The sequence below is a fragment of the Pyrus communis genome, chromosome 15, assembly GCF_041283825.1.
Source record: "Pyrus communis isolate YQ-2024b chromosome 15, ASM4128382v1, whole genome shotgun sequence".
NCBI classification, from domain to species: domain Eukaryota; kingdom Viridiplantae; phylum Streptophyta; class Magnoliopsida; order Rosales; family Rosaceae; genus Pyrus; species Pyrus communis.
Window position 1 is genome coordinate 26,515,067 of NC_142579.1, and position 26,247 is coordinate 26,541,313.

Consider the following 26,247-nt stretch of genomic DNA (forward strand, 5'->3'; position numbering starts at 1 on the left):
AAATGATTTTTGACTGCACGATGTACGATGAATAATCACTATCACGGGATTCCTAGGATTCTTTTCCTGTTGTCCCTTTGGTGGGGACACAATTTATCCCCACAAGTTATTAGTACGTTAATTGATGCAATCTAGCAAAAATAAAAGATAGGGTGCTTTGGTACTCAACAAATAATAAGTTATTTAACCTATTTTAATGATGTTACTATCACTACGATTTAGTTGTATTTCATTTTTTTTTATATAAGTTGAATGTTTTACGTTCGATATAAAATGAATGAAGAATTCAATATTTATTGTAATTGGCTTGTTACTTAACCTGCATTTCCGCCCTTTAAAATAGAATATCTTTAGGGTTTTTTTATACGGACAATACTTAGACATCGACTAGTCAGTGTATGGTTTTACTAACCACCAATAAATAAATGACACATGTCAACCAAAACTCTCTCTAAATCTATAACCAAACAACCAACTCTAACATTTCACCCATAACCAAACAACCACTCTCTCCTCCATCCCTCTTACCTAATAAGCCTATGTTGTTGTCTGCCGTAGATCTCATTTGCAAAAACCTCTCCTCCCCTGAGCCCTCCCCTTCGCCAAAACATCTTCTGTCGAACCCAGCCTTGCCCACTCATAATCCAATCCTCTCTTTCGTCATGGAAGGACGTTTGCACCTACCCACTCACAGGTCACGACTCGCGCCGCCTTTCTCTCCTTGCTTCCATGGTTGCACAAAAAAAAAATGGTGGATTGTGGTTGGGGTCGAGGAAGGAGAGAGGTAAGAGGAAAAGACATGAATGTCGTCAACGGAGGATTTGTCATCGATTTGGTATCAATGTCTGATTCGGGGTTTGAGAAGAACTCCAATGAAGGATGTTTGGCCGGTGGGAATGGACGGTGAATGGTGCAAGTGACTGGGACGGTGGCTGGAGATTTTTGGCGAGAGAGAAGATGACATTTGGTTAGAAAAATAGAGGTGTTTGGCTATGAGTTTAGAGAATTAAAATGGACATCTGTCGTTATCTAGTTGGGCCACGTGCAACAGTTAATGTATTGGATCCTGACCGGTCAGGATCCAAGTATTATCCTTTTTATACACCTCATATTTTTTTGATTGCACGTTAAATACCTAATACTTTGATGAATAACTAATCGATTTTCTTTCTTTCAGTTATTCCCTTCCCATATCCTAGTCTATTAATTATAAAACTAATTCTTCCAATGTATAAAATTAAAATTTCTATGGCTTTTGCTACTATAACCTTACAGATCACTTTCCAAGGTAAAATGCGTAGGAAAAAAATTGTATTGATATTCACATTTACTTTTTAAAAGAAAATATATCTCAATACATTTCACATACTTTTCAATATTACCCTTGCACCCCACACTCTGTATACGCCCCACATCCTGTTTAAATCTCGCACCACTACTGCTCTTGGATGGAATCAATGGGCTAATCCTCCTGTTCTTTAAAATCTTATGGGTTAAACAGTTATTTCATATTAGGTAAATAAGTAATTTAATAATACATTTTTATGCGGAGTGTATTCAACAATATATGAGATGCTAATAAAAAATCTATCTTTGTATCAAAAAATAGAAGTACGTGGGGAGTTTGGCGTTTTATGGGCGTCTCATCTGCTGCTCATATTGAAATTTTGACGATTTGAAAGTTTGAAACTTGCGATGTCTTTCAGTCATATAAAGTTTGTTGTGGAGAGTGATGCCTCGCTCATAGTAGCTGTTGTTAGTAGAAAGGAGATTGATTCTTTCACTTTTGGTTGTGTAACTGAGGAGGTTAAATATTTGGCTTCAAACTTGCAAGTTCCAAGAGGTGAGCTTCGCTTTTGTTCCTTGTCGTTGCAATGGAGTGGCTCATCGACTCGTTAGGTTTGCTCTAGGCATTGATAGCGACGTAGTTTGGAAGGAGAACTCTCATGATATCAAACAAGACTTTCTTTTGCAAGATTTTAATTATAATCCTTTTTTCTATCAATGAAATTATTGTCGTATCCTTTAAAAAAGTTTAGGGTTTCCAATAATTTCAATCCAATTTTTTCCGTTCATGCCTGCGAATGCTATAGCATAATACCAAAAGGAAAAAACCAAAGAAGGAAGGAACATAGGCAAAAGAGAAGCTTCCTGCGAATTGGTTGATTAATTAGGCTACTAATTACACATTAAGCATGCCACATGGGGACATATGAATGGGCAGAGGATCATTACTTCGATCATGACCAACCCTGTTCCACTCTGGACTCACCAGTCACCGCAACGGATTAGTATAATTAAAGAGCACTTGAGGATGTGATTATTATGGTCATAATTAATCCATTTTAGTAATTAAAAACGACAAATTAAAGCAGGAGCTTTTGATGATCACTATTTAACAAAGAGAAAGCTGCAACGGCTAACATTTTTCCCGGCAATCAGGAAACAATTGGAGCAGGAATGTGCTTTTAATGTTGAAAGACGTTTTAAGTTTTTATACTTGAAAACATGAGAAGTTTCATTGATATTGCTTTGTTTAAATTGATAAACAAAAATAACGTTGTTGTTATAGTAACGTTACGTATACTTTCATTCATTTGAAGTCTGAATTCATAATTTTAGAAGTACAAATCGTATATAAATCATATTGTTTGAACGAGAATTTTATTTATCAATTTCTTTTATAGGCGTGAAATAAAATATATTATTTACGACCTAGTTGAACGGCTCATCATTGATCCACTAGCCGTTTAGGTCCCACTTAACCACAGTGAAAATGTTTCAGTTAGTTATAGCTCAATCATAAGTAGATAAACCGACTAGTGGGACAGGAACTTGATTCTCCACCGATGAGGTCCGGACAACCATATCACGTGATTGTCCAACCTAAGATGCAATAAAACCCTGTTCAGTTAGATTTCCTATATTTTATCTACACTTACACACTAAAAATGAAATATTGTACAACAATTTAAAATTATAAATAACCCACTAATGTGTCTTCAATTGAATGTTATATGGTTTAGTTGTTCGAATCTAAGAATTTCTTTTCTCGAAGTGAAACGGAAAATGGAAATAATAAATTTGACCATGATAAGGTCACTACTCACTAGATGCGAGCTCTGTAATATAAAATGAAAATAATGAATTTAACATGACCGTAATATTGACGTACAGGAATAATATAAAATCCGTACAATAGCACATTCCTGAGAAGATTTCGCAATTATTTTTTCACAATAAAATAATAGCTAGTATTGCTTCTAATCTTGAATGACAGCTAGTCTTTGTGAATTGAGATCTTTGTCGGCAGAGATAACAGATGTACTGACTACTGGTTGCAGCTGAGGGATGAGAAATTTTTCAGAGAGGCGGATTCTCTGCTCTACTACTTTCCGTGTTTTCTCGTGTCATTTTGTTTATGTGATCACGGTTAAATCACGTTAACATTTTATATTTTTTTTATCTTATTATCTTTATAAAAAAATAATATAAAATTTTGTCGTGGCTTAACCATAACCACATAAAATAGGAGGATACGGGAGGGCACGAGAAGAGGGAGGGCAGAGAATTTGCCTCCATTTTTCACTGTGTTTGGAACATGGTTAAATACATCAAATGTTATATTACAAGTGATTGAAAATTTATTTTTTCAAGTATCCAACCATTTGTAATATGACACCTAGTGTACTGAGTAGTGTTTTCGACTAGTTGCACACTGAAAAATCTCTCTTCAGGGACAACAACATACATTGCACGACACATTTAAACTACCACGTGCCGTTCTACATCAATGAAATAAAGACATTTAAAAAAAATTAGACATATTTTTAGAGCTCATTTATGAAGTGTGTTTAAATGATTGAAAGCCAATAAAATACTTTTGAAACCAATATTAGTAAAAATGGAAGTTAATATTAGAAAAACAGTTGAAGTGTTTCCTGCAAAAAACATGTAAATAGTGTTTTCTGCAAGAAGCACTTCAAGTGCTTTTGAAACCTAAATCATTTTCTCTAAAAACGTTTCCAGTAATTTAAAATCACTTTCCAAATAAGCTCTTATTTATTAACACATGATGTCACTATTTTTTTCTACAATGTAGTGGAGAGATTAAAACTAAGGCCGAGTTGGGACAGAAAAGGTTTGGAGTCGGTGCGAAGCAAGAAACATGCCCAAAATGTGACGGATGGAGGGAAGGGAGTTTAGGGGTGTGCTCACACACCTTTTTTTAATTTCTGTTCATTGATCTTTTTCACTTCATTTGATCCAACAGACGAAAATTAAAAATGTGTGTGAGAAGTAAAAAGGGATGTGTGAATATCACACCCAGGGAGTTTATTAGGGTTCACATGAACCAAAGGGTTTTGTGGGATCACATGGAACTGCCAATATGTGGGTCACAAAAGAAGCATATAATGACGATATTACCCTTTGGTCATAGTTACCTTGGCATGGTCAAAGCCTCTACAAAAACATGGCCAAAAAAAGAAAGAAAAAGAAACAAGATGGGTGATTTACTAAGTGTTATTTGTCTTTAATTTTTGAGAAGTGAAGGAGAATTAAGAGAGACAAATAAGATGAGTGCAAAAAGAGAAAGTGAGCCTATGAAAGCTAGAACCCTAATTTACTCCATCAGTCTGATTAACGCTCTATCAAACCCTGAATATCTTTACTAACGTTTATTACCACTCGTTATGCTTTGATCACCTTTATAGACAACTTCACTTTCTATCAATATCCATATAATTATGATGTATAACTTTGATTACCCAAATATATGATTTAAAAGTATTGATGGAGAACAAATTCGAACACATAACTTCAGATACAAATATATTTAACTTCAAATTCCTGATTTAACATTAAGATTATTGGTGAAAGAGCAAAAAAGGGGTCAAACTTATTATGCAATAAAACAATAGTACTAATGGAAATAAGGGCAAAAGTGGACCTTACAAGATTAAGGTTAAAAGCGTGCTATAATTTATACTTGCATGGTAAATTCCTAAAGCAACGCTCTACAGATTCCAGATTAGGTCAAAAGCATGTAATTTCCTCCCCTTTATTTGACAGGTTATACTTGTAGCCAACGGCCACGCAGTGACGAGCCTTGACACTCGTGATTTCTCAACTGTGATCCCCTGCGACCTGTCCGCCTGCATATGATTTTTCTCGGTCAAATCTGTCTGCATATGTTACACTAGTAATAAGTTCACTAGTAAAAAACATTTCTGTAATTTCCCAGTCTTTTCCTATTTGATTCCTATATATATATACACACACACACACATATAGACACACAGACACAAATATTATATAGCTCTGCTCAGAGTCACAGATCTGTGAGTGTGGACACCTTGCTGCTTCACCACACTCTCTGAGTTGCTGCTGCTCTTTCTCTCCTTCCTTCCACATTTCACAATTCCTTCTCTGCTTTGAGTTTTGTCTACCACTTTAGTTTAGAGAGAGGAGGAGGAGAGAGAGAAGGCAAAGCCATGGAACCAAACTCAGCTTCCAAGCTGGGTTTTTTCATGGGGTTGTTTTTGCTGCTGGGTTTTCAGCTGGTTCACTGTGCTGTCACATATGACAGGAAGGCCATTGTGATTAATGGGCAGAGAAGAATCCTAATTTCTGGGTCTATACATTACCCCAGAAGCACTCCTGAGGTAATCCAAATCTTTTTTCCCATTTTCTCACTTTCCCATTTCACTAATTTTTCATTTTTTCAACAATTGTTCTAAGAAATTGCCTCGTTTCCCTCTTAAGTTTTCTGGGTTTTTTATTTGACTTGAGAAATGTAATTTTGGTTCAGATGTGGGAAGATCTGATTCAGAAGGCAAAAGATGGAGGGCTTGATGTGGTTGAAACCTATGTGTTCTGGAATGTGCATGAGCCTACTCCTGGCAATGTATCGCTCTTTCACTTTTTAACTCTTCATTTTTACTTTTTACAGTCAACGTTTGGTACTTCGTTCTGCTCTGTTTGCCGTTTATTTTCCCCTCTAATTCTGAATTTTGCTGGGTTTGTGCTGGGTTTCAGTACAATTTTGAAGGGAGGTATGATCTGGTGAGGTTCCTCAAGACCATACAGAAGGCAGGGCTCTATGCTCACCTTCGCATTGGCCCTTATGTTTGCGCTGAGTGGAACTTTGGGTACTCTTTTTCTCTAGATCTTATAATTTTGGCTTTTTTTTTATTTAATTTTTTAGGATTTTCCTAATTTTAGATAAAAAAAAGTAATTAATTTTTCTGATTGTGTGGTTTGTAGGGGTTTTCCTGTTTGGCTGAAGTATGTTCCAGGCATCAGCTTCAGAACAGACAATGAACCTTTCAAGGTTAATTTTCTTTGCTTTAATCATTTTACCAACTTATGTTGCGTAATTTGTCCAAGTAGAATTCATGGAGCTTTCTGGGAGGTATTTACTGTTTACTATTCAGTAAAATTTCTTAATGTGTTCGTCTGGAAATACAGAGGGCAATGCAAGGGTTCACACAAAAGATTGTGGGACTGATGAAGAGTGAAAGTTTGTTTGAGTCTCAGGGTGGTCCCATCATACTCTCTCAGGTATATGAGCCTCTTCGATTTTCCGCGTTTCTCTCTGATTTCGTGTTTGATGGTATTAAAGTATTTCAGTTGAGTTATAAGAATAGATGTTAAATTTGTTCATTTGATTCAGATTGAGAATGAGTATGGAGCGCAGAGTAAGTTATTCGGAGCTGCTGGCCATAATTACATTACTTGGGCCGCAGAAATGGCGGTTGGGTTGGACACCGGAGTGCCATGGGTGATGTGCAAGGAAGAAGATGCACCAGATCCAGTGGTGAGCAATTAACACTTCTTATACTGCAGATCTTAGCTTGGATGGTTGTATTGCTACACATTTCCTGTTATTTCGCATTCCTGCAATGGAGTAACAATTCTCAAGCTCTTAAAGTGTTTTATGACTCGTATTTGTATTAAAGCGGTCACTCAAATGTTTTGTGGATGGTGATGTGACAGATAAACACTTGTAACGGTTTCTACTGCGATTCTTTCTCTCCCAACAGACCCTATAAGCCTACGATTTGGACGGAGACATGGAGTGGCTGGTATGTTTGATATGCTTGTTTGCTTAGGAATACCAAGTTTGTTAATTTGGTATATGAAAATATATCCATTTGACTCTTTCTTTCAATAAAATTGTGAAGGTTTACGGAGTTTGGCGGTCCAATTCACCAACGACCAGTTCAGGATTTAGCATATGCAGTTGCGACATTCATACAGAAAGGAGGATCATTTGTTAACTATTACATGGTCAGTTTCCATACACTGCTATTTTGAGGCTACGAAAGATGTGCAGTATTAAAACCTATCATGGAAAACTGAATTCTTGTGTTTCCTTGTGAAACAGTACCATGGGGGTACCAATTTTGGACGCACAGCCGGGGGCCCTTTCATCACTACCAGCTACGACTATGATGCTCCATTAGATGAATATGGTGAGAATTAAAATATGCTTAAGCAAACTGATCTGGTGTCTCTGTTTGTGTTGTGAGATACCAGGTTACTGCATGTAAGTTTGGAACTTTGAGAATGTAGCTAACTGCTCCACTATAAATATAATAGGTTTAATCAGGCAGCCAAAGTATGGTCACCTCAAGGAGCTTCACAAGGCTATTAAGATGTGTGAACGGGCTTTAGTATCAGCGGATCCAATCATAACTTCACTGGGGAATTTTCAACAGGTTTGCACCTTTATTCTCAAACTAGCGTTTGGTGTTTGCATAAGTTAATCATGTTTACTAAATTCTTGTTATCTTTTGGCATTCCAGGCTTATGTGTACACTTCCGAATCAGGAGATTGCTCTGCATTTCTTTCAAACCATGATTCCAAGTCAGCTGCGAGAGTGATGTTTAATAACATGCACTACAACCTGCCTCCTTGGTCCATCAGTATCCTTCCTGATTGCAGAAATGTAGTCTTTAACACTGCAAAGGTATTTGAGATTGAACTTGTAAAGGACTATGATGCATCTATTCTGACAGAATCTGAGACCGCACTTTCGGGAACAGAAGTCTTTATCTCCTTTGAACATTGAAAGATTTAGAAGTTTTTGAGATTGAAACTTTTTGCCGTTCCTTCTTCTTAGGTTGGAGTTCAAACGTCACAAATGCAAATGTTGCCAACAAATATTCCTATGATATCATGGGAGAGTTATGATGAAGATCTTACTTCTATGGATGACAGCTCAACAATGACCGCTCCTGGTCTATTGGAACAGATAAATGTCACTAGGGATAGTACTGACTACCTCTGGTACATAACTGGGTGAGAATTTCCTGAGACTAACTCTTTTGTTTATCACCATTCATGATTTCTCCAAAGCCGGTCTGCGTTTCCATTTTCTTTGAAGTATTTTTACCTCACACAAGAAAGATTTAGTAATGAATTTCTTAGAAAGCCTTTCAAAAGGGTGTTCCAATTTGACCAGCTTGGTGTGCAATTTGAAAAGACAAACAACCCTCACGTATGCCTCAGTACAGTGTTACATATGCCTTCAGTGACATCCTTCCTAACCTTAAAGATAGATATTAAAACATCATCTTTCTTTCAATGTGCCTGCAGTGTCGATATTGATTCATCTGAGTCCTTCCTGCATGGAGGGGAACTCCCGACCCTTATAGTTCAATCAACAGGCCATGCTGTGCACATCTTCATTAATGGACAGCTTACAGGTACAATTTTGATTCGCTTCTTGCATGGATATTATCTTGAAGAACAATAAAAAAAAAACTTAACAAATATATAACAGGTTCTGCCTTTGGAACAAGGGAGAGTAGGAGATTCACATATACTGGCAAGGTCAATCTACGTGCCGGAACAAACAAAATTGCACTGCTGAGTGTTGCCGTCGGATTACCTGTTAGTATTGTTTGCCACAATTATTTTTTTTTTCTTATTCTATTTGTTCATCTTCTCTAATTCTGACAAGTTATTGTTGCTTGTTGAAGAATGTGGGCGGACACTTTGAGGCTTGGAATACTGGAATCCTCGGCCCCGTTGCACTTCATGGACTTAACCAGGGAAAATGGGACTTATCTTGGCAGAAGTGGACCTACCAGGTAGTCGATCTTACTTTGGAAATCAAATCGTTTTATTTTTCTATGAAAAAAGACGGTTTTCCTTACCCCTGCTACCCTAACAGGTCGGACTGAAAGGAGAAGCCATGAATCTTGCATCTCAAAATGCTTTTTCCTCTGTCGAATGGATAAGCGGATCATTAATTGCACAAAAGCAGCAGCAGCCATTGACTTGGCACAAGGTATGCAACTAAGGAAACTGGAACTCTATGTGGTAATGTAAAACAGGAGAACAAAATTATTAATACTCACTCAACTTTGCAGACTATTTTCAATGAACCTGAAGGAAGCGAGCCATTGGCTTTGGACATGGAGGGAATGGGAAAAGGCCAAATATGGATTAATGGGCAGAGCATTGGGAGATATTGGACAGCATTTGCGAATGGTAATTGCAATGGGTGCAGTTATGCTGGAGGGTTTAGGCCTACAAAGTGTCAATCAGGTTGCGGCAAACCCACACAACGATAGTAAGTAATGCTATGATGAAAACTTTGTATTTTTACAACGACAATTTTAGTATGAAAGTATGGCATAAACATTTAGTGGATTACTGGGCAAACAAATTCTCCTCTTAAATTCCATGTGAATTTCATTTTTTCAGTTATCATGTGCCTCGGTCTTGGTTAAAGCCAACTCAAAATCTGTTGGTACTTTTTGAGGAACTTGGAGGGGATCCCTCTAGAATTTCTCTTGTAAAGAGAGCTGTGAGCAGTGTTTGCTCCGAGGTTGCTGAATACCACCCAACAATCAAGAATTGGCACATCGAAAGCTATGGAAAAGTAGAAGACTTCCACAGCCCTAAGGTTCATTTGCGCTGTAACCCAGGGCAGGCTATCTCTTCCATCAAATTCGCTAGCTTCGGAACACCCTTGGGAACCTGTGGGAGCTACCAAGAAGGAACTTGCCATGCCACCACGTCATACTCTGTATTGCAGAAGGTACTAAACAATGCTATCTGGTTTTCCGAATCTACTAGTATTCATAACCCTCTTACTGAACCGTGTTCTGTCTTTTTATCTTTGATCATCACAGAAGTGCATAGGGAAGCAGAGATGTGCAGTCACCATATCCAACAGCAACTTTGGAGATCCATGTCCGAAGGTGTTGAAGCGGCTGTCAGTAGAAGCTGTGTGTGCTCCCATAACTTCAACAAACGTGGAACCCAATTCACAGGGTTAGTGAAAGAATGAGATAACATATCGTAATTGTTGCACCCTAATGCCTTAATTATACACCACAGCAAGAGAAGAAGCGAGTAAACAAGAATAAGAGATCGAGTACAGCAACATAGCAAAAGCAGTTAGATGGAGTGCCATAGTTTTTCCTTTCTGATGAAGAGTAGTAGTAGTAGTTGCTCTTGGTGAAGGGTATTTTCATGTTCGGAGCCAAAGCGAAATTAGCTGTTAATTTAAGTTTAAAGGACTTGTGTAAGTAGTGATCTTGTTACTTAGGTGAGTTTGTATATACCTCGGGGTTCGACAATTCGGACCCTAGGGGGAGTCAGGCTCCGGTACCCGGCCTTTTAACGGGATATATGGGCACTGGGAAATGATGTGTTTTCTGTTTGAGTGTTTTTACTGTTCATGTCGTGTTGGGGAAAAAGGATGCCCCAAATCCAATTAGGTAAAATGTAGGTTCATGTTGGGAGAGGATCCTAGTGTGACACCATTTGTTTACGTACTGTGCAGAGAGTTCATGAATGAAAAGAATCCAAGTCTTTGTGTTGATGGTGTTGTTCATTTCATGGTGTTACTTCCGCTTGTTTTTGCTTGCGTCTGATGATGACTCGGAATTTCCGCACTCCTATTTTCTCCTCATGCAGTTCTCTCTATTTTTTAGCTTTTCGATGAAGGAATGAAAAAAACTAGTGCCGCAAGAAAAAAACTAAAATGTGGAAATCACTATCCGTCCATGCATTCCATGAGAAAGTGACGAGGCACATGACTAAGTAAGGGTAATTACCAACTTGTTAGTACCTTCAACAGTAAAAGTAAAATTTTCGGCCTCTTCTGTAAAGAGATCTTGGGACCCAAGATTTTCATGAGCACAAATTATACCCTCGACTGTAAAACTAAAAACATCCGAGACTCATGACAAACTTTTTAAAATTCTAAATGCCCTAATCCCATCCTAGGCTGCAGTTTGGAGAGAGACTAACATACAACCTAGCGCACCTTTTTGCGTGTCTGTTTCTCTTATCTAATTGATATCACGTAAAGAGAGAGATACAAAGGATATAAGATCCCATTACATATAAATTTCAACCTACAATTCCGACTCACTCACAATAGAGTGAGAGTGAGACCTGGTATTAAAACATGTACTACCTAGCGTACCTTTTTGCGTGTCTGTTTCTCTTATCTAATTGATATCACGTAAAGAGAGAGATACAAATGATATAAGATCCCATTACATATTAATTTCAACCTGCAATTCCGGCTCACTCACAATAGAGTGAGAGTGAGACCTAGTATTAAAACATGTACTTCACGTATCATAAAATAAGTAAAGAGATACGAAAAAATATATTATTTCCTCTAAGTGCATTATAACATGTAGAGTATCCCTTGAATACTTGGTACTAAAAAATCTCTCCTTATATGGAGGTTTGTGGGTACACAAGACCAAGTGGTACCTAAATAAAAAGGAACTCATTTCTTTGTGAGTAAATCCGACAGTCCACCTGGTCCGATGGTCAGACGCAAGAGTTCTCACCGTTAGGCCTTGTGCTAGATAGAATTTCCACATCTAGTAACAAATTATCCAAACCATGTATGAGCTAGATAGAACTGCATTTATGTAGCAACCATATGAAAACTACCACTCACAATACTAAGGACGAAGTCAAGACTCAAAAGGTTAAAATATAAGTCTACATTACTTGCACATCATAAGGTCTGTGGCCAAGTGTGCTTTGCTATAGTATAGTCTAGATTGATCGGAATTTATGACATTCAGGCAGAAGCAGTGCCCACATGCTTCGCAATCGTCTGCTGCAGCTCGTCCTTCTTCGCTCCGACCACCTTGTCCACGATCTTCCCTTCTTTCAGGAACATGAACGTCGGCATTGCCTCTACCGCCCAGTCTTGCGCGACCGTCTACACCAAAGTTCACTTGCAAGTGAGTTTCTCTTACAGTATGCAGATTCTAAATCAAATTCTCTCTTTTGGAAACAAATGTCTTCATTTTGTTTTTGAATATTACGTACCTTCAATTCATCGACATCGACCTTTACAAATATGACATCGGGCAGCTTCTTAGCCAACTCGGCCAAGAATGGTGCGATGAAGCGGCATGGTCCGCACCATGAGGCGGTGAAGTCAATAATCATCTGCATTTTTCATTGAGGAGCTCTCATGAGAAAGTAAACGACTAGCATATATGACAAATAACAACGTTTCCCTCAATCTGCAATCTTTCTAGCACTTAGTTTAACTCTATAAAACTCCACATTAAACAAAAATAGAACAATTAATTTGAGAATGTATAATCATGGAAACACTGTTGTTTTCGTTTTAAAATATGAAGAGAGACAATTGATAGTATGTATCGTTGAAACAAACGAAAGTTTTACTAAGCTCCGTGCATATATGACATGCCTCGGAGCAATTAATCTACAAGGATCTAATCAACAAAGATCCAACAGTCAAGGATCCCGGTACTTAAGCCTGCATACACTGGTGTATACTAGAAAGGAAATGATAACCATATTTTTTTTTATCTCGTACACATTGTGTTTATTTTTGTCATCGGATTGAATAAACAAATGGAAACAACGGAAAAATTAAACAGAGGTATTTATGGGGAGAAAATGACTCCAAGCCAGAGGCAAATTAATGATGCAGTTCTGAATCCATTACCCTTTTTAGTAAGTCTTTTTCAACCTAGGATTATTCTTAATTTACAAGCAAAAAGAAAACCTAGGATGAACATATATGTGTCCTTTGTCTGCTCCCACTTGTTAAAAAGTTATTAAAAGAAAATTTCTGGCTCTAATTTCCCAAAACCATTTACAAAAGAAAAATAAATACGATTGAATTTGTACAAATACAGAAGAAACGAAGCCAATTCATTGAACAATTTCACCAAAATGTTCTCCAAGAACGAATCAAGCTAAGAGATCCATATAATTTCCATGGAAAAGTAAAAAAAATTCAAAAGAAAATTCCAAAAATTCGAAAAAAACAGACCCTATTTGCTAGGATCTCAGTGCCAATAATTTAGGACAATCACAAAAATCATAAGCATCTAACAAATATTTACGATTTGAACATAAATCTAGATTAATTAAACTAAGCAAATTAAATCAAATCAGATAAGAAAAAACCAAACGAAACCCATTATTCAGATTCATTAAAAACAAGAACCCAAATCACTAAAAGACACAACGGAAAACCAAATCGAAATTACAAAAATCAAACAAATCTTTCAAGAAAAAAAGTGTAATGAATTTGGTGCAATTCAAAAGAATACCAGCTTCTTGGAGTCGTTGCCTTTTTGGAGCTGCTGCTCCCATGCCTCCACAGTGTGGCAGCTGAAAACTTGTCCCTCCTCCGTTGCCATTTTTCGCTCTGTAAAATTTTCTCGAGAAACAAACAGCTAGAAAATAACACCTCACAAAATAAACGTAATTCCCATGGGTGGGATATAAGTACTGTGAAAAAGGAGAGATTCCCATGCAACGTACGGACGGGAACGCGTAATGCATGCAGATGGCAGGTGGGGCTTTTACTGTGAACGTATTGCGCACAAACCCATGGCATCATCTGTGGGTATTTAATTCCAACCGTTGGATCCTAAGAACTTGACCTAATTAATCAAGAGCATCATATCCATTGGTTCGTATTTTATTCTTTTGCCAATCAATGGGGGCAAAAAAAACCAGGCTTAGTATCACTAGACCAATATCATTAGAACAATAACTAGTTGGTATCATAATAAAAATTAGAAAACAACTTGCATTTGTTAATAAAAATGGTTTGGTTGAGTGTTCCAAGGATTAGCTCAAGTAGTGACGGAAGGTGATATATTGAGATTAAAGACTAATTCTTTTCAATGTTGCAAAGTAATTGAATCGAACTATGTCGCATAATTGGTATAGCACAATAATTTCTATCATATGAAAACGGACAGTTCACTTTTCTGTTTTTGGGAAGGAGTTAATAAGAAGCTTTTGTGCATCAAAAATTTGATGAGTAAATATTGCTAATCACTTAAACTACAACCCCCTTTGACATTTCTTGGCAAAGGGATATTTGGTTAACCATTGTGTCGAAAATTCAATCCTAATTAATTTGTTGAACGCCATTACTACAAATAGGATTGATATGTTTTACATTTTTTTAGTATTAATCCATATTTATGGTCCAAAAATTCCACATCCTACCAAACATAATTACGTATCAAATATTATCATATAACTGTAACGGAATTACACCCTTATTATTCTACCACCGGTTAGTCTAAGAACTTTCTTAGCACATGCAAAAGAGAGTTAAGCTAGTTAGCATGCAAAAGAGAGTTAAGCCAGTTAGTCATTGCAGTATGCCTGTGTCTTGCACCCCAAATTTAAATCTCATTCTCCGTAAGCTAGAGTATTCCAATCTAAGAACTTTCTTCCATTATATACTACAAAACTGGACCACGACCATGGAGTTTATTTTTGTACATTCGATTCGTGGAACACATGCCTTCTTAAGATAAAAGAGACGCTTCGAAATTAACAGGGAAAATATGTTCTTTATAATGTCGAAAGTAGCTAACAAATGCAACTGTTCTATACATTTGAATCACGTTTCTAAATCCAAAGTTTTTGTACGAAGACTTCAAATAACAGAATCTACAATTGGATCAAACTCTTGAAACAGTACGTACCAAGAAGAAACCAACCGACAAGAAAGGCGGTGAAGAAACCTAAGTACTTTAGGAAGGTTGAACCTGCTAATGCAACTCCGAGACAGACTGTTATTAAAAACGGTAGTAAGGATTGCACCACGGCTGCTGTGCTCACCCACTGACCCTTGAGAAAGATCAGAGCTGCAAGGTTCACCACATTCCACCCACCAGACCGAAAGCCTAACCTGTTTAGGTTGTTGGCTACAAAGGAGTGGGAATTGCAGGTAAAAAGGTTGTAAGCTCGGTGTTGGAATTCCTGAGTGCCCTTCCGGAGCGCATCATCCCATGTCTTTATGTCGCTTCCAGGTTCATTCTGCCCATATTGATCCTCACTTAGGTACTCAGACGGATCGGGAATAGCGCAACACTGTTTGTCAAATTTTAATGAGCATAAATGAAGCAGGAACGAGAAGGTTATACGGGTTCAGATATCAAGAGTGCATGTACCTTTTCTTTGCTTATTTGGATGTAGCAAGTCGCTGCTCCAAAAGCAAAGTTATCCACGCACACGAAATTGGGCCCCGCAAAGTCCAATATCACACCATCTTCTCTGCATATGCCAATGTGGCCAACAAAAGGAATCAACCATGAAACAACAGGAAGGGGTGTCCACACAATACAGCATGGGAACCGGGATCTTTTGGGGTCAATTTGCACTGTCGGTGAATCACTTCTATCAATCATCAAGTTGTGCTCGGGGCCTGCACTTGTTTCCATTGCCAAATTTGGAAAAGCTGCTGAATTGTCTCAAAAACATTAGACACTTCTCAAATATGAAACTAGTTTATCTTAACTCTCACATCCGAAATGGAAAGACACTGCCAAAATTAAAGGCATCAACTATTAGACAGAATTTTCAAATCGTGTTATGTACAAGATAAAATGGAATGCTTTCTGAACATCTTCTGGCCAAACATTCCTCAAGTCATATACCATTGCAAGCAATCACATAAATCTCTCAACCAGATAAAGTCTAAGGCATCTGATGGAAAATATTTTGGCACGAAAACAAACTGCTCCGATGCACACTCCATGCACTTCCGAAATGAAATTGTGAATCACATTGTAACCAGCAGCATAGTTCAGCAGATCAATAAACAGAAAAAATGTAGGAGGTCCCGGGTTTGATGCTCTGAGCTGGTGAGTCTGCTTGACTGTGGGCACGGGTAGGGTCAAATTCCTCATAGCCTCTCCGGGCCTGGAAGGGGTGGATAATCGTGGCTTGCCACAAGTTGTCCCCCTTTTTTCTTGGCAAAAAATATTAGGAGGCACAAAGAGCTCTAACTAAACTACGCAATAGCGTATTATCAATGAATCACAAACAGAAACGATTATCCATTATCGAGTTGTGGTTGTCTAGTATTTCTCCTATGTAAAATGGCATGTGGTCGAAATAGCTCTGCATCCAACTCCTCTCCACATAACAAACTTGTCCCAAAAAAATATGGGGATGAACATAGTTTGGAAGCTAGCCCAAATTCAAGTATGCATCATAACCTAGCAATTCCCCAGTAAACATAGAATTCAGGCTACAATACTTACATGTATTTAATACAAGCACCCCCTCGATGGTCAGATTGAAATATATTCAACCGTCATATGATGATTTCATTAAATACATGCAAGTATCATAGCCATTCCCGCATTTGAAAAACCAATATACAAATTGTTACTAGTGTATTTTGAAAATACCAATGTTTAGCTTCATCTTTACCATACAAAAGAGGACCAATTCAGCGGTAGTGGCGTAACCAAGTTGGTTAGTGTAGTATACTCTCCTTTTCAATTCAATTTCGAATCCCACAGTTTAAATTAAATTAGAATATGGCTCGAATAAAAAAATTCACCAACTTCCTTATCAGTTAGGAACTCTAATTAAACATCTTTAATCACCATTTCTAGCTAAAGTGAAACCACTAAAAGGCGTGGAAGTATCAGAACAAATCAGACACCGAATACTAAGAGAAACCGTCAGGAAAAGTTAAAGCGGTACAAGAATCGTGGCTAAATGTAAGAGTAGTAACACAAACACAAATCGTGGAGACAGAGGAAGAGGGCAGAGGGAGTACCTTTGGATGGACGGCAGTGGAGAAAATGAACGCAGCACCGCATACAGTTGTTGAGGCTTCAGATCAAAGCTGAACCGGGGCCGTATAACTTGGGTCAAAGGAGAGTTAGGATCTAGACCTGGCATTCGTGTCATGTTTCTTATGTTCGTGTCGTTTTTGTGTCATACCCGATAGCTTAACGAGTCGTGTCGTGTAATATCCATTAAAGTAAACGAGTAATATGATCCGACCCGAAATCAACTCGTTAATATTATCAGATAATATGACTCGATCCGTTATCCGTTAAGAAAAATATATCTTAAATCAATAAAAATGAAAATGAAAAAAATAATTTGACCCAAAAAAATGTAAAATATAATACTAAATTAGTATATACATAGGAGTTGACCCCTTCATGAAAGTTGTAAAGCTTTTCATTACAAGTGATTACATTTTTCACACTTCTACAATAATTATTATTAATTTTGCACTCAAATAAAAAACACTATTCATGAGATTTGGAGAGTTTTAAAAATTTAAACGACCATGTAACCATCGTCTAAGTGTTGATGATGCAATTATGAACATTTATTATGTTTTCACTTCTTTCGTACTTATATATTAATGATTATGAATTTTGTTTATTTTGAACTCCTTTAAAAATACTATTCATGAGAGTTTGTATGGTTTTAAAAATTCAAACGATCATATACCCATCCTCAAAGCGTTAATGATGCATATTTTTTTTCATATTTTTCGCACATGTAAATTAATTATTATAATTTTTTTAATGTATTTGGTATTTTTAAATTACTTGATAAATAATGTGTTTTCGATTTTTAATCTCAATCTTTGCCTATAATATACTATAAAAATAAACAAGTGAATAAAACTTAAATTTTAAAATAATAATAGAATAATAATTAATAAACAATATATGCATATTCATTATATCTTTTGTATTTTATAGTAAGTTTTTTTTAGTAGTTTTAAAAATTAAAATCAATGAAATAACTTTTTTCTTATCGTGTCGAAACAGATTACTCACGTGTCATTCTTGTGTAAACCTGTTAAGGACCCGTTATTAATAGGTATTATCGTGTGACCCGATAATAATCCGATTAGTTATCGTATTGACCCAAAACCTATTATTTTCGTGTTGTATTAACGGTTCGTATAAGAAATTGCCAGGTCTATTGGGATCTGCGTGTTTCTGGTGATTTTGGCTTGTTTGGTTACTGGGTTAGTATTAACCCAGGATTAGATATCTACAAAAACGGTAGGGGAATCATTTCCTCCTATCCCTTTTACTCCTTGCACTCTTCCCTTTATAATTATTTCGTTTTTAATTTTTTATCTTTTTATTTTTTTTATAAATGAGGAGATTAGATGTTTTACAATAGATTATAAATAATGTGGTTTAAATTTATTTTTTATAAAAATTGAACCTAAAATATCTCAATTATTTTTTGTTGATAATATTGAGAGATTTTAGGTTAATTTTTATCAAAGATAAATTTAAATTATTTTGTTAATAGTCTATTGTTAAGCTAAATTAACACCGATAATATTTTTGGTTCCACAAAAAAAAAAAAAAAAACTTTCGTTTGATAATTTCTTTTAAATTAAAAAAAATAAAAAATTGAAAGGCCAAAGCAAAAGGAAGTTCCGGAAGTAATACGCCCTTGTCTGGAATACTGGAGGTAAAATCTACCCGAAAGTAACGGTCTCTCAGAGTCGGAGAGTCTAGAAGGCTCCACTAACCACTGCAGCTCAACACTCCGTCCTCCGCGAAATTGGATTCTCGGCGGCAGAGACTTCGCCATGAGGAAGCGAGATTTGGCAATTCTCATGCTCTCCGCCTTCGCCATCTTCTTCTCTCTTCAGGTCCCTTCAAAATCCTAAAAAACCCTAACGACGATCGAATTTGTGCATTTCTTTTCGATTGAAATCGAAACGAATTGTTTCTGATTGGATTATGATGTTTGAAATTTCAGCACGAGGGTGATTTCTCCTTCAGAGAGGCGTGGATGCAGCTCTCCGACGACTACCCAATCAAGTTCGAAGGCGACCGCCTTCCTCCGCCGATCGTCGCCGATCTCAACGGCGACGGCAAGAAGGAAGTCCTCATCGCCACTCACGATGCCAAAATCCAGGTCTCTCTCTCTTAATTTTCACTGTTGCTTGTTAGGTATGTTTAGGGTTTAATGTTATAGATAATTTCTGTTATTGTTAGGTTTTGGAGCCTCATAGTAGGCGTGTGGACGAAGGATTCAGCAACGCGCGTGTGCTTGCGGAGGTTAGCCTTTTGCCTGACAAAATCCGCATCTCATCCGGCAGACGGGCCGTGGCCATGGCTACCGGGGTTATTGACAAGCTTAGGCCTGGGCAAAGACCCAGGCAAGTTTTGGTCGTTGTTACGTCGGGTTGGTCTGTTATGTGCTTTGATTCCAACCTCCAAAGGCTGTGGAAAGTCGATTTACAGGTTTGTGGAAAGTTTGGAATTTTGTTCATATCTCTCTAGGGAAATAGTGACTTGGTTGGTGTTATTCAATTGCGTATTCTTATTCTAGTGGGCATTTTACAGGAGGATTTTCCACATAATGCTCACCATAGGGAGATTGCCATCTCAATAAGTAATTACACCTTGAAGCATGGGGATACAGGATTGGTGATTGTTGGTGGAAGGATGGAAATGCAGCCTCATGTATGTTTCTTGTTATATTATTTGGTTCTAATTTGTTTCCATTTGTTCTGGATTTACAAATCAACTTTTCTTTCGAGTATCCGTTATGGAGAAAGCATGTGTGGTTACAAGTATGTACCCCACTGCCAATATTCTTTGCGAACTTTAAAGCCCATCTTTACAAGCATTATCTACTAGCTTTAGCATCCCTTCATTAAATGTCTTTATAAACTTTTAGGATGTCGATAAAGAAATGCGGACCTTAATCTTCTTTCACTTTTCTGTCAAGATGAATATCGATTATAAAGCGTTCAAATTGGACTTACTTGCGATTGTTACATCTTTCATTTTTCTATATTCATTGCTTCTGTGCTCCTGGTATTTCACAAGTTCCTTTTATTGTCTGTTCTTGTTGTCTTAACTTCTTTTTTTGGAGTACTTGATTGAAACCAGACTTCTACATTTTGACCTGTTATTGCCGTTGTAATGTTTAAACTGAAGGCTCACATTTTTACTCAGTCTACAGTGCTCTTAAAGGTGATTTCTTGTCATTTTTTAGATTTCCATGGACCCTTTTGAAGAAATTGGGATGGCAGAGAGAAGTGCTGAGCAGCATAGAAGAAATCTAACTGAAAAGGAGGTAAAAAACATTTTTTTTGGTTTATAGATGAAAAACTCTTGCATTTTGTAATTAGAGTGGATAACCTGATCTACAGATGTTTGCATTTACTGAGCATTCTCATTTCTTGGTTTGAAGTATGATAATGGATAGATTTGAGCTTCTGGGTGGACAAACTATATGAAACCAGTAATAAACAGCTATTTTCTTTTTTGGTTCTTGGTAGTAGTGTTTTGAAGGTTTTTCTATCTATCTTGTGTAGGCTTCTGGGAGTTCAGGAACTGTGGATTTACGCCATTTTGCTTTTTATGCATTTGCTGGTAACTCTGGAACTGTGAGATGGACTAGAAAGAATGAGGTGATCTTCATTTGTTTTGTACATATGCTTTTTATTTTGACACTTCTCTGCTTTATAGTTCATACTATACTTAGAAACTAAAAGACACCAATTTTCTGGTGTAATATATTCAACAATTTATAGCAGGTGTTCAAGGTAGAATTTTTTCTCTTAGCATCTTATTGATGCATGTTGCTATTACACTACTACCTGGTGTTTAACTCTTATCTGATTGATGATTCCAACTTTTGCTTAAGAATATTCAAGTATTTGCTTCTCAAACAGCTGATTCAGTCATTTGATTGTTTAGAATGTTGAAGAGAATTCTTCAGATGCTGCACGGTTAATTCCACAGCATAACTACAAGCTTGATGTTCAGGCTATGAACAGTCGTCGCCCAGGAGAGGTGTGTTATTCTGCCTTTTACAAAACTGCATAGTTACTTGTTACAGTCACCCAATGTATGATATGCTAATCAATTTTTCATTTTTTTATATAATGCTGTGAAACTCTTACTTTGGAGTTTTATAACATGTGAAATATTTGAGTTCCAACTTGAAATGGTCCCAAGAAGCTTATGGAAATCTCTCTCTCTCTCTCTCTCTCTCTCTCTCTCTCTCTCTCTCTCTCACACACACACACACACAAAGCACTCCCGTACACTTTTTTCTTTACCTTTTAGAGTATGGTAGTTTTCATCTTGTCGTCTCCTTATGAATCATGCTTATTTGGACCTCATTTATGATAGATTCTTTTGAGATAAGCCCCCTGATACATGTTACATTGTAGTATGAATGTAGGGAATTCAGAGAATCTATCCTTGGAGTTATGCCGCATCATTGGGTAGGTTTAAAAACTGTCTTTTACTCCATTAATTGCACTCCTGTTCAATTCAATGTATTATTTTGTGAAAAGTGATTTGCCAATATGCATGCCATTATCAGGATAGAAGAGAAGATACTTTGTTGGAACTTGCACATTTCAGGCGGCACAAAAGGAAAACATTGAAGAGAACATCCGGAAAGACTATTAACTTACCTTTCCACAAGCCAGAAGAAAACCATCCTCCTGGAAAGGACTCAACAAAAAAAATTTCAAACTTGATTGGAAAAGCTACACAGTATGCTGGTTCAGCAAAACCTAAGAAGGTGACTTGTGAACAATTTAAATCTAAAATTGTTTATTGTATGCTGAAGTTCCTTTTTGACCTGTTTATGTTGCTGATGCAGCCATATCAATATATTCCTACCATAACAAACCACACTCAGCTTTGGTGGGTCCCTAATGTCGTTGTAGCTCATCAAAAAGAAGGAATAGAAGTTATTCACTTGGCAACTGGCCGCACCTTCTGTAAGGTAAACGAAATGCCCACACAATTTCCCTTCTTGTGTCATAACCAAAAGTGGAATAGTTATGTTATATTAGACTTAACCGATGTAATGCAAAATTTATCGATCTCATCAGCTTCATCTTCAAGAGGGCGGCCTTCATGCTGATGTAAATGGTGACGGAGTCCTAGATCATGTCCAGGTGCACATCTCTTGACCTTTGGTCTCTTATCTCAATTCCAGTTGGCCGAACAACCTAAAAATTCAATACTCGGTGGATCTGAAGCACAATGATAAATAAAAGATTTATGATTGGTGGACAAGCACAAAGAAAAAAAAAGAAGAGGAAATGTAGGGAATAATGTGACATAATCAAACTGGTGGCCAGTGGCCACTTATTTGAAGTGTACATTTTGTTTATGGCTGAATCATGGGTCATAAATGTGACAATGTGTGCCTTCTCTGCAGGCTGTAGGGGGAAATGGTGCTGAGCAGACTGTTGCTAGTGGATCCATGGAAGTGCTCCGTCCCTGTTGGGCTGTTGCGACCTCTGGTGTACCCGTACGAGAGCAACTATTTAATGCTTCTATATGTCATCATTCCCTTTTTAACGTATTCCAACATGGAGAATATTCTAGAGGCTTTGGCCGAACTCATGATTTAGCTTCGTTGGAGGTAGCAACTCCCATTCTCATTCCAAGAAGGGATGGCCATAGGCATCGTAAGGGAAGTCATGGTGATGTTGTCTTCTTGACAAATCGTGGTGAGGTATGCATTCTAATCTTGACCTCTTTAGTCTTCTTCCTGTTGTTGTTTTGAGAATGGACTTTTGCCTGGATAACCAAATCAAATCATTTTGATTATCCGATCTGTCAAAATTTATCCTTACTACAAGTTTCTCACGTCATGGATTGGGATGAGATCACTCACAAATTTCATTTATAATCTTGTAAGTTGTAAGGTACAGGATACTGTTTTCTTACGCTGAATTGGCAACTTATAAATTGTACTTTCCCTCAGGTAACTTCATACTCCCCTGGATTGCATGGTCATGGCGCCGTTTGGCAGTGGCATTTGACGACGGGTGCTATATGGTCAAATCTTCCATCTCCATCAGGGATGATGGAAGCTGGTAACGTGGTCCCTACACTGAAGTCATTCTCGTTGCGAGTTAATGATATTCAAGAAGTGGTCCTTGCTGGTGGAGAACAACAGGCTGTGGTGATTTCTCCTGGAGGAAGTATTGTAACATCCGTTGACCTTCCAGCACCGCCTACATACGCCCTGATCACTGAGGACTTCTCAAATGATGGGCTTGCTGATCTTATTGTTGTGACCAATACCGGGGTGTACGGGTTCGTCCAGACCAGGCAACCAGGTGCTTTCTTTTTCAGCACCCTGGTTGGTTGCCTCATACTTGTAATGGGAATCATATTCGTGACCCAACACCTCAACTCCATCAAGGGTAAGCCCCGTGCTTCATCTTCTCACTGAAAGCAGCAGAGCTTTCGTTATGAATATACTAACCGCATATTGCCACAACCCCAAAGAAGCAAAAGAGTTCATTGAGATCGTGTTTTGGTAGATAAAAATCGGCATAATCGAACCCTTAAGCCGTAACCTGGGAAACAGCATCAGATCGACGAGCTGACAGACTTGCTTCATTGACGTATGTATGGCGATCATCTAGAGTGCTTGAATTTTCTGTAATTTTCACTTAACATATCGAAAACAGAAAGGATTTAGGGAATGGCATTTCCAGTACCATATTCAGTAAAGCTTATGATAGGTGTAACTTTGGAAGGGATGACACAAAAATTTTGAGAAGAAAAGAAGCATGGGTTCACTGTTCACGTATGGTTCGGACCAGTACCTGGCATCTCTCTCGTTCAGCAACCCTATGCCGAATAATAGCCACAATTTCGGTTGTTTCCTACCGAAAAGTCTTATATGTTAAGTTGTGAAACGCCTTTAATCTCGCTTTTCATAATTGAATTTTAGGTATAATAGGAACTATTAAATTCATTAAATTTTCTAGGAATCACAGAAAATTTTGGTGCCAAAAAGTGCACAGGTGGTTAAACTATTCTAACTTTTATGACTAAATTATGTTGAGTATCAATAAATGACAGCTCATTGTTGGTTAATTAATGAGGCTGTTATGTCATTCTAAAACTGTTAAGTTGTTACAAAGATTAGTTAGCTTGTTAGAAGCGTAAGAAGGAAGCTTGAAGCTGGATATGTGTGTATAAAAGCTCTGTAATTGTAAGGATCCAATTCGTTAAGTCTAAAATACAATTCATACAGTTTACACCCTCTCTCTCGAGTTCTTCATTTTCCTACATTCCACGTTGCTCTTTGATTCTTTCTCAATGTAGTCTATGCTTGGAACAATTTACAAAAGTTAGCAGGGATATAACTACGTTGTCGAGCAAGCTTTGGTTTTGAGTTAAAATAATCAAAGTTCAAACAACATGGTTTAGCTAAAGCCGTTGGAGATGTTCGTACAGAAAGAGAAGGAAAAAAAAAAAAGGTTTTCTTTGGCTATCTGGTCAGACTTGAGAACAAACATTGTACGCGAATTTTCTTTGGCTAAAAATGGAGAAAACTTGGGATAAATGATGACACACAATTCAGGAAATACTGCTTTCATGGATATTTCCCTTTGTTTATACCAAAAAGGAAAAATTAATTCCCCAAGAAAATAAGTTTTGGCCTTTGTAGATTATATATGTTTAATTATACAGAACTTTTAGAACTCACGATCGACATTCTCTTTGAAACTGAATATTATTGGCCTTCACTTTGATGCATGTCATTTCAGAAAAGTCGTCCATATGCATATATCAATCCATTTCAAAGAGATTTGTTGGGGAAAAGTAAGATTGCTACATGAAAATTCCGTGGGCTGTGAAAGCAAGTGGGAGAGCTCTACTTACCTCTCGCATTCAAGCACCTTATGACTAAAAGTCAATACAGAAATAAGTACATATACAACCAGGATCATGCCTTCCATCCCTACAATATCATCCCCTTGTTCCTCGATCCAAAATCTTGGGGAAGATATCATTTATTTCGAAATTGTTTACTTATGAAAATTCTACAACTTACCGGTGTATATATAGGATGCACTGACTTACACTGGACCTGTTAATTTGTATAAATGAGTATATGACAGGCTCAATCTAACCGTTCAAACACCGATACATCTCATACACTAGTATATTATAAAAGAACTATTTTTATTACCAATGCTTCGTGGTTAGAATTTGGATGTTTTATATGAAAAGTACAATCAAATGGACTCGTGTGCAGCTGTCCCAAGCCCTCTTCTAAACACATTACCAAAACAAAAAATACTATGCTAAAACTAGATTTTGAACTTTAAGAACCCTAGTACACTATATGCGTAGTTTTGCAGCATGGTTTATGTTAACCTAATTCCGAAGACAACATGGGTGAGATAAATACATTACAACTAATTAGCGGTCGAGAAATCTAACAACTATAGCTAGCAACCAAAAGAATATTTACTGGTCCATGAAGAGACAAATCATATGATGATAAACGCTTTAAACTTGCAGCCTTGTTTTCTGATGACAGCAGACACGCACAATCTTTCAAGTTATGGAATATGGAAAAAAAAACTTAAACTCCCACCAATTTGCATTCAGTTCAGCACATACAGATATGTAAAGGTGCTCTCTCTACTGCTTTCTCAGATTTGCAAATGGGGTTTGGGAGGAAACAGCTGATTATCTAACTATATGCATAGTTTTGCCAGTCGCGGAGGGACGAAGAGACAAGGATTGACCTAGGCCTATCCTGACTTTTTCTTTTCAACCCTTCTCCAATTTGATAACAGAGTAGGAGAATTGCAGAAAAATGAATAGTTGCAGAGAAAAGCTTTAAAGAAGAAGAGAGAGGATCAGAGAAATGAATACAATTGTTTTCTATTAGTGAACTTGATTAATTACAAACTAACTGATTTCACAGTTATATAGAGTTAGAGAAAGACTTAGCTCCTACGCTATCTGTCTAACCGATATAACCAACTATAACCAACTATATCCAATTCTATTAGCTACAACTTCCAACTAACTTGCTGACATGGCAAAACTGATGTGGCACTGATGATATCTTCAACATTCCCCCTCAATCTCAACTGGGATTTCCCAGTTTGAGATTGTAATAATGTTTGACAAATGAAGGAC

The 26,247-nt window shown here is 37.3% G+C and overlaps 4 protein-coding genes across 4 annotated transcripts; 2 read left to right on the plus strand and 2 right to left on the minus strand.

The window, feature by feature from the left end:
* The first annotated feature begins 5,012 nt into the window (after positions 1 to 5,012).
* LOC137730938 (beta-galactosidase 3) lies at positions 5,013 to 10,845 on the plus strand. Its single transcript, XM_068469956.2, has 19 exons — positions 5,013 to 5,666; positions 5,813 to 5,908; positions 6,040 to 6,152; positions 6,268 to 6,334; positions 6,472 to 6,564; positions 6,677 to 6,820; positions 7,000 to 7,088; positions 7,188 to 7,293; positions 7,391 to 7,478; positions 7,606 to 7,724; positions 7,812 to 7,976; positions 8,130 to 8,308; positions 8,606 to 8,715; positions 8,793 to 8,902; positions 8,992 to 9,102; positions 9,186 to 9,302; positions 9,385 to 9,587; positions 9,722 to 10,058; positions 10,153 to 10,845. Exons 1-19 carry the CDS (start codon positions 5,496 to 5,498, stop codon positions 10,297 to 10,299), a joined length of 2,565 nt encoding a protein of 854 aa, XP_068326057.2. The 5' UTR covers positions 5,013 to 5,495; the 3' UTR covers positions 10,300 to 10,845.
* Positions 10,846 to 11,634: 789 nt separating this feature from the next.
* LOC137725104 (thioredoxin H-type) lies at positions 11,635 to 13,743 on the minus strand. The gene is made up of 3 exons (XM_068463701.2): positions 13,594 to 13,743; positions 12,329 to 12,451; positions 11,635 to 12,218 (listed from the first exon to the last, which is right to left on the minus strand). The coding sequence occupies exons 1-3, from the start codon at positions 13,681 to 13,683 to the stop codon at positions 12,075 to 12,077; spliced, it is 357 nt and encodes a 118-aa protein (XP_068319802.1). The 5' UTR covers positions 13,684 to 13,743; the 3' UTR covers positions 11,635 to 12,074.
* Positions 13,744 to 14,766: 1,023 nt separating this feature from the next.
* LOC137730035 (protein RTE1-HOMOLOG-like) lies at positions 14,767 to 15,740 on the minus strand. Its single transcript, XM_088686894.1, has 2 exons — positions 15,463 to 15,740; positions 14,767 to 15,382 (listed from the first exon to the last, which is right to left on the minus strand). Exons 1-2 carry the CDS (start codon positions 15,730 to 15,732, stop codon positions 14,960 to 14,962), a joined length of 693 nt encoding a protein of 230 aa, XP_088543020.1. The 5' UTR covers positions 15,733 to 15,740; the 3' UTR covers positions 14,767 to 14,959.
* A 2,960-nt stretch (positions 15,741 to 18,700) lies between these two features.
* LOC137734409 (uncharacterized) lies at positions 18,701 to 23,890 on the plus strand. The gene is made up of 13 exons (XM_068473686.2): positions 18,701 to 18,950; positions 19,061 to 19,219; positions 19,300 to 19,548; positions 19,651 to 19,770; positions 20,309 to 20,389; positions 20,631 to 20,726; positions 21,016 to 21,111; positions 21,495 to 21,548; positions 21,650 to 21,853; positions 21,935 to 22,060; positions 22,170 to 22,235; positions 22,502 to 22,801; positions 23,054 to 23,890. Exons 1-13 carry the CDS (start codon positions 18,888 to 18,890, stop codon positions 23,525 to 23,527), a joined length of 2,088 nt encoding a protein of 695 aa, XP_068329787.2. The 5' UTR covers positions 18,701 to 18,887; the 3' UTR covers positions 23,528 to 23,890.
* Positions 23,891 to 26,247: the final 2,357 nt, after the last annotated feature.